The sequence below is a fragment of the Orbicella faveolata genome, unplaced genomic scaffold (genome assembly GCF_042242905.1).
Source record: "Orbicella faveolata isolate gen_17 unplaced genomic scaffold, um_ofav_v1 contig_25, whole genome shotgun sequence".
Classification (NCBI taxonomy): Eukaryota; Metazoa; Cnidaria; class Anthozoa; order Scleractinia; family Merulinidae; genus Orbicella; species Orbicella faveolata.
The window spans coordinates 28,264,177-28,277,926 of NW_028301553.1; the positions used below are offsets into that span (position 1 = coordinate 28,264,177).

At 38.5% G+C, this 13,750-nt stretch overlaps 2 protein-coding genes across 4 annotated transcripts; both read left to right on the forward strand.

Annotated features, from left to right (window-relative positions):
• The first annotated feature begins 991 nt into the window (after positions 1 to 991).
• Positions 992 to 2,280, forward strand: LOC110055328 (uncharacterized). Its single transcript, XM_020761712.2, has one exon. The coding sequence runs from the start codon at positions 1,107 to 1,109 to the stop codon at positions 2,187 to 2,189; it is 1,083 nt and encodes a 360-aa protein (XP_020617371.1). The 5' UTR covers positions 992 to 1,106; the 3' UTR covers positions 2,190 to 2,280.
• A 1,731-nt stretch (positions 2,281 to 4,011) lies between these two features.
• LOC110055327 (ribosomal RNA processing protein 1 homolog A-like) lies at positions 4,012 to 13,554 on the forward strand. Of its 3 annotated transcripts, none has more exons than XM_020761711.2 (14): positions 4,012 to 4,163; positions 4,470 to 4,549; positions 4,931 to 4,988; positions 5,255 to 5,340; positions 6,036 to 6,097; positions 6,196 to 6,256; positions 6,851 to 6,922; positions 7,661 to 7,725; positions 8,596 to 8,695; positions 9,234 to 9,331; positions 9,805 to 9,824; positions 9,969 to 10,696; positions 11,968 to 12,055; positions 13,021 to 13,554. In XM_020761711.2, the coding sequence occupies exons 1-14, from the start codon at positions 4,040 to 4,042 to the stop codon at positions 13,224 to 13,226; spliced, it is 1,848 nt and encodes a 615-aa protein (XP_020617370.2). In that variant the 5' UTR covers positions 4,012 to 4,039; the 3' UTR covers positions 13,227 to 13,554. The 3 variants fall into 3 exon arrangements, with proteins under 3 accessions (XP_020617370.2, XP_020617369.2, XP_089150953.1); XM_020761710.2 differs by having other exon boundaries at positions 4,014 to 4,163; positions 8,596 to 8,704; XM_089294827.1 differs by lacking the exon at positions 11,968 to 12,055 and having other exon boundaries at positions 4,014 to 4,163; positions 8,596 to 8,704; positions 13,021 to 13,173.
• The last annotated feature ends 196 nt before the right edge of the window (positions 13,555 to 13,750 follow it).

Genomic DNA, 13,750 nt, shown 5'->3' on the forward strand with positions numbered 1-13,750 from the left:
TCATTGATTTTTAAGGTGTTTTAAAGTTCTGAATTTTGAATTCGACATTCTATAACACAGTTCAGTGATTTTTCCATGATCCGTTGTGATCCCGAGTTTAAAACAGATCAGCTAGATTAGCCTGCATTAGGCCGAATCTTATTCCTAATTATATTTTACTCAAATTATGTTGGGAGTTATTTTCGACATTTTCTGTAAGTTATAATTATTGGAACCGTGTTGTATTTCAATTAACGATGTGGGGAATTTTAGCTTTTTTTTTCGATTGAAAGATCGGCCGTTATGTTTACTGCAAGTAAACTTGATGTCCTCAGGTCGTGTCCATTATCTAAAGAATGAAAGATATGTTTTTCATGAATACGAGTTTTTAATTTAATTATATTGAATAGATAAAAACTGACAACTGATCAATTCATTACATAGCGCTGTTCTTCAAGTTTTCCTCTGCACTGGAAGTTGTATGGCAAATAAACGACTTGCAAAAAGATCAATTTCTCCTTCAAAGTACTTCAGTGACGAGAAAATTTATAGTGTACTGGCACTCAACTGAGAGTAGCCAATAAATTTGCATTTTTATGAGTAACTACTTCAGGGAAAATATCCTTAAGCGTTGAAATAACTCGTGTGTACGTAATTCAACCTTGATTCTTTTACTGAGTGAATTCTATAGCTAAGAAGTGTTCGATTAGTACTCTTGAAAATCAACACGCCCTTAAAAACATATGAAATATGTAAATGTATATTTTTCAAATGCACAAAAATAACCATGTCGTCTTGAACACACTGCGTGCAGGAAGTTCTATGTACTTAATTAGTCTGCAGGGTGTTTTGTAGGATTTTATCTCGTACAATTTGCCTTTTTGAAACGGCATTGTTCTCCTTTCTGGTTTCCTCTATATATTTTATACTATAAATAGCTAAGTTTGCGGAAGTTTTTGCTTTATATACGACTATCTATCTTTTCAGCTACTTTATTTGCTTTCCAGACAGCTGGAGAGAAACACAGTCTGCACTCTCGTACAGTCCTCAAAAAAGCTAAATATTTACAATTTTCGGGGAACATTTCTTGTACCCGTTCAGGTCAAACGCCGATAAAGGACATAAAGATGGCTTCCAAACAAGACTTGAGTAACTTCACGAAAGGCGAACCCGAGGCAGAGGTTACAAAACTTCCAACATTACAAAGTGTCGTGGGGGAACCGATGCCAGAGTGGTATTCAGCCGTACCAACATGGGGAATTGCTTGGGATTTTTATCAATACGGGATCGGAGCTACCTTTGCAATCGTCATGATTTCAACTGCGACAATTCTTCTAAGAACCCTGCAGCACAGAGCTGCTCGACCGAAGAAAGCTTCGTTAGTCGTGCTAATTCTGTTATTTATCTTCGGTTTGTCTCGATGTTTGTATTTGTCCGTCGACGCTTACAACACGAAGCGAATTTTGCCCGAAGCTTTTTTAAACGTGTTATGGAGTCTGGGCAATCCTTGTATTATTACAGCTTACACACTCTTTTTTCTAGTGTTAAAAAATACCTTTGTTTTGAGAGAACGATTCCAGACATGGTACACTGCCAGGAAAATTGCGTTTATAACTGTACCGTATTTTTTGCTCGTGTTAGTCGCTGACTTGGTTCTGTTTTATCTTCCGAGCTTTGAAGGTTTGACTTTTGTTTGCCAAATGATCTATGTCACTCTAAGCTTAATGCTATCGTTTTTCTATTCATTCGTTGCGTATCTTCTGCGGAAAAACTACAGAGGAGCAAAAGTTCACAGACGAAAAGAAAGCGGGAGTAAATCTATAGCATGGACTGCTACGAACCGTGTTCGTGGTCGACGTACTCGTTCTATGCTTAAAACTTGCATTGCAGTAGTGATAGGAGGAGCTATACTCTGCGCGTTACAAGTGTACTCTATGAGTAGTGTGTATGGAGTGTTTTCAAACGCGCCTTATGTTCCAGCCTGGCCCTGGTTGATCCTGAACTATGCCATGAGAGGTTTGGAGTTGTTTCTGTCGCTTGTATTGTTTGTCGTTTCAGCTAGAGGCATAGTAAACCAACAAAGGTCTTTCCGAGGCTCTGTTAGCTTCGAGGGTTCTCTTAATACGCGACGAAGAAGTCGGTTGATTTCTCTCCCAACCAACACAGTTTCAGATGCTGGGCATTTGAGACTAGGATCTACAAGAGTTTAATCCATATTCATTTATATACATACAAATAGCTATCATATGCAAAAAGCGTTAAAACAAAGATCCATTACTAAAACTAATGTACAGACAAAAACCCTATCATATCTAAAAGTATTCAACCTTGGAAGAGAACACAAAAAAAATTGTACCTTTGTATGATCAAATCAAGTGAAAATTCTAGCTGCACTAAGCACGTTTTAGCTATTTCTTTATCGATAAAGATAGATATTAATGATCAGTTATTGCTTCTTCTATGAATCTCCGTAGTATTTTTTTCCCCGCGTAGAACTCTAAATTATGAGAGTAGATTTCAAAACAATCTAAGGTTGGTCTTTTCGAAAACCATGTTTTCAACCCAGTCGTTTTTCCGTATTATATATCTGGTGTAATGCCACTTCAGTGACGAGCAAAAAAAACAAAATCAAAAACACGACATTTCGCTGTAAACATACTTTAAACTATAGTACGTGCGAACAATCACTCAGTTTTACCAACTGTGAAAAAAAAAATCAAGAGCTTGATGAAAGATAATGTCATCTTGACTTTGTGATAGTTGTGCTTTCCCGTTTTCCGTTATGTGCTAATGAAGTCAATGAAATGAAGCCTCCGGTGGTTCAGTGACTTATTTAATTAAGTTTTGAAACTGATCGGCTTTCGCCAAAGACAATTTCACATGCATCTGATAAAACTTGTATCAATGCCCGCAGGTATGTTTCCTGTAAATGTTATGATATATATACCATTAAAAAATTGAAAAGCTTAGAAAACAAATAAAAAAGAAGTGGATGTCAAGGGGCGTCGTTCCTTTTACTCGTAATTGCTTCTCCGTAGGGTGTACTGGTCAAGCTGGGAACTACATCCTTTTCACAGCTTTCACATATTAAATAAAAGAGAGAAAGTAGAGACACAAATAAGTGTACATACGGATTTACTCGAACAAGCACCGCGGCGCTCATTTTAGCCTGCGTAGCTGGCGGTATTGTAGGCGCGTGGAATGAAGTTTTGGCCGCGCAGTCGCTAATCGCGAGGGCCGAAGCCACGAAAAATTTATTCCGCGCGCCTACAATACCGCCACAAAACTTTATTCCGCGCGATTTCACCAGCTACGCAGGTTACGCTTATTTAAATAACTCATTATTCGATCGAGGGCGGCGCTTATTCAAAAATTAGACGGGAAAAGAAATCTTTTATTTTATTTTGACAGTATATTTTCTCTCTGTATAAAAATTTTACAGTAACTAATGGTGTCACCACGCGTCTCTTAGCTTCTCTTCCAGCATTTTTCAATTGCTTTACCGATGGTATCTTCAGTCTTCAATCTCACTGTCTCATCATTTCCCAACTTTTGATGAAAAAAAGTTTCCATTGCTTTGAAGTGGTTTCTAAGTTACACGGAATTCCTCGAATAAGCCCCACATCGGAGCGCAGCGCTTATTCAGGGTCAGGGACCGCACTAATTTCCTTATTTTGTCTCAAATGCGACGTTTGCCCTTAGGTGCTTATTCGAGGGAGGCGCTTATCCCGGGACGGCGCTTATACGAGTAAATACAGTGACCCTGGACGGTGGGGACCGTGGCGCGTAAATTGCATAAGCGCTCCGCGTTGAAATAAAATTTTTGAGAACATTTGTGCATTGCCAGACTCCATCTCATCAGTTCGGTTACTGTATGGTTAACCACACCACGAAATGCGTAACATTTGGTTTTTGCATCGAGATGAGACTTCAGGAACTTGAACCTCATGCCACACAGGGGACATTTCGTGACGCACTACATCTACTAAATCTCTTTGGTCTTCAGCGGTTGTGCCAATACTGTGCATGCGCCTGAGCAGCACGTGGTTGCAAATCTAAGATGGCGGCCGGCGGTGCTGAGGCACACTTCGCGAAGAAACTGGCGAATAACGAGAAGATAATCAGAGATAGAGCTGTGAGTAAACTTCGAGCTTGGATAAGCAGCCGGCCAAAGGATGGTCCAGGTACCGTGGTACTAAATTACAATATTAACTTGCTTATAAACACTGAGACAAATAAACACTTAGAATGCTGTGTGTTATACATGTTGACCATGTCCGCTGTAAGTTAAGCAAGCGCGAGATTTTACGAAAGACTGCATAATCTAAACCTAAAAGGATTAAAAATAAACGCATGTATTTCAATGACGGTTGGAAATAGAGTCTGATGCCCTACATAGCTACTTTTACATGTATCCACATGTAAGTTTGCTTTATTACTAGGATTAAAATTTCCAGAATGCATTAATGAAGTATAAATTATTTTTAAAGGTTTCAGCGAGGTAGATTTGCTGAAAATATGGAAGGGTCTCTTCTACTGTATGTGGATGTCAGATAAGCCTCTTATTCAGGTATATGTAAACAGCTATCTACTTAAATTAGTATGTCCTGACTTAATGTGCATGTGGTAACTGTTAAACACAGAGTGTTTGGAATATTTTTGGAATGCTCGTTTGGTGTCAGTGAAGCATAAGGCCTGTGTTGCCTGTAGGGCCAATTTGGTAGCTTTTGGTGAATGTCATTAACCATTAAGCATTACTTATAGCGAAAAGTAAAAAGTGTGACCCATACCCGAGGTCCTATAAAAACTCTCATTATCTCTCTGTTAGCTCTGAAAAGGTGTGTCACGGATAGGATTTACAGTGATAAAATTATTGGTACATTGGATGTCAGATCTAGTGTCAACTGTAAGCATAATTGAGACTAACTCTGTTGTGGTCATTTATTGACAGGAAGAACTGGCTTTGAATATCTCTCAACTTGTACTCAACTTTAGGAATGAAAAATCAGGTATAGTAGAGGAAACTTGTAATTAATCTACACTCTAATTTCTCAAAAAGCATTATTTTCTAGTAACCAAACAGGATTTAAGTTTTGATTTTTATTCATTAGTTTTCATGAACAACAAGAACTACAAGCTATTAAAAATGTATTTATCATTATTTCTTTTTATGAATAGTAACATTTTTTTACCTTGGAAACAAAGCAATCATTTTAATATTACGTCATGTAGATTTGCTTACAAACACTGATAGAAGTACTTTATTGCTCCTCAGCCCTACTGTTCATCAAAACATTTTTCAAAACAATGCAAAGAGAATGGCATGGAATAGACCGGCTCAGACTGGACAAGTTTTACTTGGTAAGCCACCATAAGCAATAGAATTAATCAATCATAAAAATTATACCGTTATTCATGTTACAGGGTGAGATCTGCGATGGTTTAATGGTTAGTGTTCAGAGCTCCAGATTGAGTGGTCTGGGGCTGAGCCCTGGCAAAGATCATTGCACTGTATTAGTCAATATACTAACAAGTACTAGGGGTTTCATTTAAGTTTTCATCAGGAAAGCAATTGATTTTTACGGGTAGGAAAAGTTTTTTGAACTGAACTTCTTAATAAGAAAAACTTTCCTGTAATGGTCAAACCAGGCATGCAAGATCTTCCTGACAGCCAGTCAATTTGCCTGGTGCCTGGCCCTTATTGAAACCCCTGCTGTGTACCTCTCTACCCAGGGATATAAATGAGTAATAGTAAATTTAATCCCAGGATATAACCTTAGAGTGGATATCTGCATGCCTTCTAGGGGAACACAGACAGAGTTCCGCCTTTTGTTTCACTTCACCAAAAAATAAAGCAAAAGCTGGAAATCTGCTTGTGTTAGCAGGCTATTCCAGAGGTGATCCCCTGGAAAAAATACCCCTGGTTACTTAATACTGCCAAAACCAGGAGAAAGTCTGGCAAGATGGACACTTAGCCCATAACCATGTTACAGTGAAGTGTTTTCTTTCTCCGTAGCAATTTCGTGCTAATATATGTTGTTTTCCTCTGTTTTCAGCTCATCCGTTTCTTTGTGAAAGAAACTTTTAATTTTCTCAAGAAAGCTGCCTGGGAAGAATGGTAAATTATATCAAGTTATTGTTGCAATAGTCTGTGTACTCTATAAGAGAGGAATATTCTGTAGTAAGTACTAACAATAAACAATTTTGCTCTGTCAGGTTGGTTAGCGAAGTGAGCAATATTTTCCATGAAGAGCCCATGAACCCTACCAATCAGGCAGTATGTGAATTAATTATTTTTATGCATCATGCACAACTCCCTTAACAGAGGTTTCCTTTTAATGTAGAAGCAATTAGGGCTATCATTAAAGGTAAAAAGGCAAAACCAGTTGCCCTCCTGCTGTCAATGTAAATGAAACCCCTGAGCAATAGATTCAAAGATATTTGAGCATGCATTTTGCTGTGACAAATGGTGGTGTACACTTAGTGGATGTACTTGTATCCCAAGTAGGTGTGACAGTGTATTTTGCTTGCTTTTTTTTGTTCCTCTGGAGTGAGAAAAAACACTTCACTTTTCTTAAAATATCCATGTTTATATTATCTGTCTAACCATTAAATAAGGTATATATATTTCTGTGTCAGTAAAAATCCATGCATGTAAATGTACATACAGTACAAATTCTTCTTACTCCTTAATTGCTGTATAATTTTCATGGCTAAATTTACTCTGAGAATTTGGTCACATCAAGATGATCTTCCAATTTTACGATTTTGTTCATTTTCTCATTACTTGTCTGTTTGATAATGTCTTAATATGGAAAAGGGAAACTGGATGTCAATCAGGTAGTGAACAGTTAAGTTTTTTTTCATTCAGGTTCCTGATGGAATTCGCCTTCACATGGTGTCTGTGTTTGTAGCAGAGCTCGAAAGTGTTGTTGATGACAAGGTACAAGAGCATCATTTGTTACAAACTGTTTTTTTCAATAACATGCATGTGAACTATTAAAGGGCCCTAGTCAGCCACAGTTTTTGTTTACATGCGAGAGTTTGTCTATTATATTTTATTTGGGGCATGTCGAAATGAAGGAAATCACTGTGAAACTACTAATGGTAACCCATTACTAAACATACTTTCAGGAACACAACTTACAGTAAAAGAATAAGATTTCACTTCCCCATGAAATATCAATAATTTTGATGGTGTCGAAAATGGCGGAGGCTGACTAGGGTCCTAACCCATGTTTGTGTCTTCACTGCTGTTAAGCATAACCACGACACACCGTAAACAAAGAGCAAACAAATGGATTACATTCTATCTATCACAGTTCACAGTCATGACCTTTTGAACCTATTGAAATGAACTGCTTCCTGTTTATTTCCTGCAAGGTCACCTAAGGTGATTGACAGCAGTGAAAAACACGACCTGGTATATTTTTCAGGTTAATACCCTAAAAGGTACAGCAAAAGCTCCCGCTGTGGACCTTTTAAGGCTAAAACGTCTCACAAGGTACAAAAATTGCTTTTTTAACCTCCAAAAGGCATGATGAGCACCCCCGTCCTTTTTGTACAGTGTATGCGAGTCCACCCCTGGGATATCACATGCATTGTTGTAAGCATAAAACTTTTGCACAAGAGGTACATGTATTGTTTCAATGCTTATTGTTTTCATGCGTTCTGTCTACAGGTTCCTGCTTCTGTCTTGCTAAAACTTCTGGATCCACTATTCCTCCTGGCAGCATACTCTAAAAAGTAAGATTTCTACATACATGTACATCATGTCAGAAATAATTTGCAGGACTGGTATTGTAGAGCCTGGTAGTTTGATGCTCTGGCACTTATTGCTGGTTCTCAGGGATGTAGATAACAAATAAACTAAGCAGCTCAGTTAGCTTTCCTCAAAATGTTCACAAGGTGTTGTTTTTCAGGTGAAATTTCATCTGTTGATAAGCCCATCTTCAGCTACTGAATTTACATGTCGTTAGTTGTTGGCTGTCAGCTAGTTCCATGTGTTCCCATAGCAAGAAATGACTGGGATATTGCTGCTCCCCCCTTCCCCTCCCCCTTCCCCTCCCCCTCCCCCACCTTGATGGTGTGCTAGTCTGTGGTAAGGCTACCACTCTCCCACCACCCAATAGGATTTCACTGGGTGACCCTTACAGTTCACCTATGAGCCCATTTGTCCTCCTGAGGAGGGTAATGGACTGTAGAGCAAGTACACTATCTTGTCCAGTAACTACAGGTAGGCTTAACAACCCTTGCGGGTGCTTGATCCCTGATGTTACCACATTATCATTTAGAAGTCTACTCATTATAGCTTAGTCTTCTGCTTTTCTTAACCGTGCTTATTTCTTAACAAACAGACCACTTTCAATCTTATGAAAGTTCAGTTTGTGATACCACTTGTGTCTAGTTCTAACACTAAGCTAATAATATTAAATAATTACCAACTCAAAGTTAATAAAGGTAAATTAATTATCTAATTAGCATGGAGAATTTAGAGAGCTGTCATATCAAGACTAGTGTTGACCCTCGGTTGGAGCAAAATGAAAGGAAAATATTGTTTTGCCGTGTTTAGTTTTCTTTGTGAAGTATTTGATTATTAGATCTGTTTCCTTGTAGTGTGACTGTTACTGGTGCTGTGAAGAAAAGTTTGTTTGAGTGTCTTGTTCAGTGTGATACTGATGAAGCAGATGAAACACTGAAGACTGTCGGGTTGAAGGTAGTACATGTAATAGACTGTATTCAATATTATTAATAAAATTCAGCTTGGTAGGGAGTCCTAGAGGAGACAAGCAAAAGAAATTGGATGGGCATATTTGTTCATTTCTCTTGTTTTTGTCTGTAGACCTCGCTATGAAGCTGATTTTTAATATTTCAAGGTAGCATATTACACAACATGAAATCTTCAGTTTATATCATCATTGTCATCTCATCTTTATCACCACCACTACCACTACCACCTTCGTCGTCATCCATCCTTGGCACTCTTGGTAGCGCCATCAAATCACTTGGTCTCTCCAGTCAGACCATCCTCACATGCAAGGCATAATGTCTCATTGTTATTATTTTTAAGAAACCAAGAAGAAGCATGTTTCTAATATTTCTGTATTCCACAGTCCTTGTTTTAACCTTTGAATGTAATGATGGCCTTGAATGTTCTTCATCAGCCCCTGTAGAACTATTTTTTAAAAAAATTAAGAGAAATTAACATGTTTTGAACTGTACATCATTGCTTTGTTTATTTTTTATTTCCTGAGGTTGATTTTTCTGAAGTTGCTGACAGATTGTTCACTTTAGCAAGCGACAGAAATGTTCTGGGTAGGAACAGAAACCAGCTCTTTAGCTGGTCTAAGAGGTGAGGTATGCCAGTCAGTCAGGCTACAACTAAAGAAGGCAGGTTGGTCAGTCAGCTTGTCTGTCCATCTGTCAGTCCATCGTACATCCATCCCTTCGCCTGTCTGTCCATCTACCCATCCGTAAGAGGTTAGCTTTGTCAGGCAGGCAGACAGGCAGTCAGTCAGTCCATCCATCCATCGATCTGTCCATCTACCCTCCAGCCAGTCTTCCCACCCATCCATTTGTTTGTCCTTCTGTCAGTCATTAGTCTGTCAGTCAGCCAACCACCCAGCCTGCCAGCCAGCTGGTCATTCTGTTTTGTGCCAAACAGTCTCACAGTTCAACCTGCCATTCTAATCATTTATCAAGTCATTCAGTCATTGCAATCAGCCAGTTGATCTGTGATTTCCTAGTTGTGCAGTGATCAAATGTCTTTAATGATCCAAATTTGCCATGCCTTATGTTTTCTCTTTTTATTCAAATTTATTACAGGCTGAGAAAACAATCAACAGGTAAGAAACTAAATTGTGATAGTCCCTTATGACGTGAACAGTATGTGGTTAACATATCTGTTTCCATAGAGAATAAATTGTTGTCCTTGGTTATTATGTTATGTTATGCTCATTTTAAGACTTGAATCACTTTGTTTTAACCAGGGCAACTTGAGGAAGGAGACCCTGTGCAAGAAGGTGAAACCTCAGATGGGATTCCTCTTGGAAAAAAGAGGGAAACAACAGAAAAGTCTTCAGATTTAGTAAATGGGTCAACTGAGGAAAACTGCAGTGAAAAAGGTCACACTAGGGAAGCAAAACAGAAAAGAAAAAGGAGGAAACATGGGGAAATTGAAAAAGAAGAAGAGAAACAGGGCAAGGATTGTATTAAAGAGAAGAAAGAAGAAAAGAGAAAGAGGAAAAATAGTGAAGATGATTTAAATGTTGGGTCTCATTTGGGTGAAAGAATAACTTTTGAAGAGGATAAAGGTGAATCTAAGAAAAAGAAGAAGAAAATGAAAAAATCTCTGGTTGATACCAGCAATGGAACTGTAATTAGTGAAAATTCAAACAGTGACCATAAACGTGATTGTAAAAAATTGACAAATGGGAGTGACAAGAGTGAAGAACATGAATCGAGTAAGTCACTTGTTAATGGCTCAAGTGAGAGTGAAGCTTCTGCTGTAAATGGAGACACAAGACTTTCTCCAGAAATAGAGGATCAAACATCGTCTAGAACTGTTGACAGGAAAGTTTTTCGCAAAGCAGCAAGTTCTAGCTGTGAGCCATTTGCAAAATTTCAGAAGAATTCAACTCCGCCAGCATTTGTTAGAAAATGTTTAGCTAAAACACCAAGTACAGAACCACAAAAAAGCAAGACAAGTAAACTGAAGGTTGGTGACAGCTTTCTGTTTGATATGATAGACATTATCCAGTGATAATAACAATGACAGTCCCCAGAGGCTGCAATCTGGTTGGTCAGCATCAAGAATTGCAACCTTTTGCCAGATCCAATTTTCTGAACATGCAACGTGTTTGTTTGGTATTGTTAGGCAATTAGATTTGTAAGATTTGGCAGAAGTCTGAGAATTCAGGACCTCCAGTGTTGGACCCACCCAGAGGTTGCTATTATTGGTGCCGAGCAAAAGGATTGTTGCTCTGGCAGCCCAAAGGGCCACTAAGTGGAGCACCATACTCAGTGGGGCTCCAGCGGCCCTTTGGTCCTGCAAGCAGAGCACCATACTCATATAGGAAAGGGAAGGAAACCCATGAATAGATTTTCTCAAGGTTATCATGGCTTCTGGTATTGCTCGTGGGCGCATATACACAATGACAACGGCAATGGAGTTGCTTAAGGTGGCAGCCATACTCCAGCTAATTGGTTGACAGAGACAGGCAGCCTTGGTTTACAGTGTACTTCTTTGATATTGGACATTCATGTGTGCTCAATTGACACCTGTCAAAACAAGGTATCTGCTGAAAAGTATCACATGACCATATTGCGGGCTCAAATTGACTGCTAACCAAGTGTTGTTTTTTGATTGGATCACGGGTTCAGGCCAAGTTAATTCGTTGTAATCATGGACGGGTTATTCGAAAAACAGTTAATGCTAACCCAGGATTAAAAGTTAACCAAGTGGAAATTTGTGTTTTATAAAAACGTTTTTACTGTTTATGTTTTGTGTAGATTATTGAGACTCAAAACAGAGGGCAAAACAGTATAAACAGAAAATCTCACTGCAGAGTTATTCAAATATTCAAAAATTCATCAAATTCGGGCTTTTTGCTTACAATCTATTTTCTGTAATTTGTAAACTTAGAACAGTATCACTTTTGCTTATAACAAAAAATCACAATATTCACACTATTTTGTTTTGAATTGTCAGTCAGAAAGAATACCACATTGATGGGGATACATTTCAAGGGCAGTATATATATGAAATACTTTAAGTGGAGGTGGGTGGGATGGCGGTAAACAGGGAACATGTTGCAAGGCCACAGAATGTTGGAAGAACATTATGCAAATTTGAAATCTCCTCACCCTTCAATAATATCATTGTTTTACAATATCTTATGTTCCTGCAACATCCTGTCTGTGTCGTTTGTTGAACTGTAAAACTAGGGCTTTGAATGAAATGATTTCTTCCTGTCATTCTTGCTGTAGAATCAACCCCCTAGATCAGTCCCACCAAAGCAAACCTCCAAGAGAGTTAGAATCGAGATGTCAAAAAACACTGCACATACAGCACAAGGTTTGTACATTTTCTAAAATGGTGTATCACTACAGCAACCACTGTTACAATGACTGGACTCCAAATTTATTACTTTTGAAAAATTTGGTTAATGAGAACATTTGTTTTCACCCCTGCTGGAGGGAGGCTAGTTCCACGCCCTCTTAACAGCTCAGGCACAAAATTTGCTTTGCTTTTTTAGCATACCAAACCTACCAAAACTCGAACACACTCTTAAATCTACAATTACAGCTAGTTATTATTATTATTGGGTTTCATCCAGAGTTTTAAGTTAGAACCACATTGCACTGGTCAGTAAACAGTACCACACAAAAGTACTGCTCAATAGCTTTCATTTGAATGGTCACACATTAGGGTTTCATCCACAGACTTAAAAGGAAGACCCACCTTGTAGAGGATAGTAAACAGTACCACATGAAAGTACTGCTCAATAGCTTTCATTTGAATGGTCACACATAACGGTTTCATCCACAGACTTGAAAGACCTACCTTGTAGAGCATAATAAACAGTACCACATGAAAGTACTGCTCAATAGCTTTCATTTGAATGGTCACACACTAGGGTTTCATCCAGACTTGAAAGGAAGACCCACCTTGTAGAGCATAATAAACAGTACCACAAGAAAGTACTGCTCAATAGCTTTCATTTGAATGGTCACGCACTAGGGTTACATCCACAGACTTAACAGTTAGAACCACCTTGTATAGTATAATGAAAAGTACCTCATGAAAGAACTGCTCAGAAGCTTTCATTTGAATGGTCACTCACTAGGGATTCATCCTGAGACTGAAAAATTCAGAACTAACTTGTGCAACATAATAAACAGTATGACATAAAGGCTCATACTTTTATTAGGGCTTCACCAAGATGGAAAAGTAGAACGGTACTATTTTGATGTGGGGCTGATGTTTGGGAGCAAAGGAGTTGTAGTTGATACTTAACTTCTGTGTGATTTCTTCAACAGATTATCGACGCAGTGTGAAGGAGAGCCCAAGAATCCCATTTGATGCACATAAGACACCCACTCAGGGGCTGCTCAAGTCACCACCCCTGCCTCGGAGAACACCCCTGGTTGTGAAGGCTGCTCCATCGCCAGACCCTGCCCAGAGGCAACAAGGAAAAAAACAGCCCAAAGCTGGTCAAAGGCCCAAAGCTCTTGATTTCTTTTGAGATAACAAGCCCTTTAACTTGCATCATGAAACTCTTTGAAAATCCACACAATGTTTTTTTAATAGTAAGCAACCCCACAAAATGACAAAAACATGATACTGTGTTTGTTGTAGCTGACAAAAACAAGACTGAAATAATACAATATGCAGCCATGTATGTCTACACTCAGAATACATGTATATACACCTATTTTGATGGTACCCATGGACATTCTGCGAGTTGTGTAGTGTTTTCCGAACCCCAAAGTGGTGAGGAAATATACAAGCAATGATCAAATTGTTCATGTGTGTTACATGTTAAACCATTAAAGAACGGATTTTTTATACCACTATGGTCATTTTCTAGTATTTTGGCTTCTAGTTTTTAAAAATACATCCTGCATCATCCAAAAATCGCATCCATCACTTATAAGCACTCGCAAATGACAAAAACAAAATAAAATTCTACAGAACAATAATAGGCTCATGTTTTGCACATTCTCTTGGTTTAAAGTGTTAAAATGGTGCAGTAGTGGAGCAAATACA

Bases quoted from the DNA above. Each gene is read 5' to 3' on its own strand.
- LOC110055327 (XM_020761710.2), top strand. From the start codon at position 4,040: ATGGCGGCCGGCGGTGCTGAGGCACACTTCGCGAAGAAACTGGCGAAT. The intron at 9,332-9,804 runs GTGAGGTATGCC...AATTTATTACAG, and splicing joins CTCTTTAGCTGGTCTAAGAG to GCTGAGAAAACAATCAACAG. The intron at 12,056-13,020 runs GTTTGTACATTT...TTTCTTCAACAG, and splicing joins CACTGCACATACAGCACAAG to ATTATCGACGCAGTGTGAAG.
- LOC110055328 (XM_020761712.2), top strand. From the start codon at position 1,107: ATGGCTTCCAAACAAGACTTGAGTAACTTCACGAAAGGCGAACCCGAG.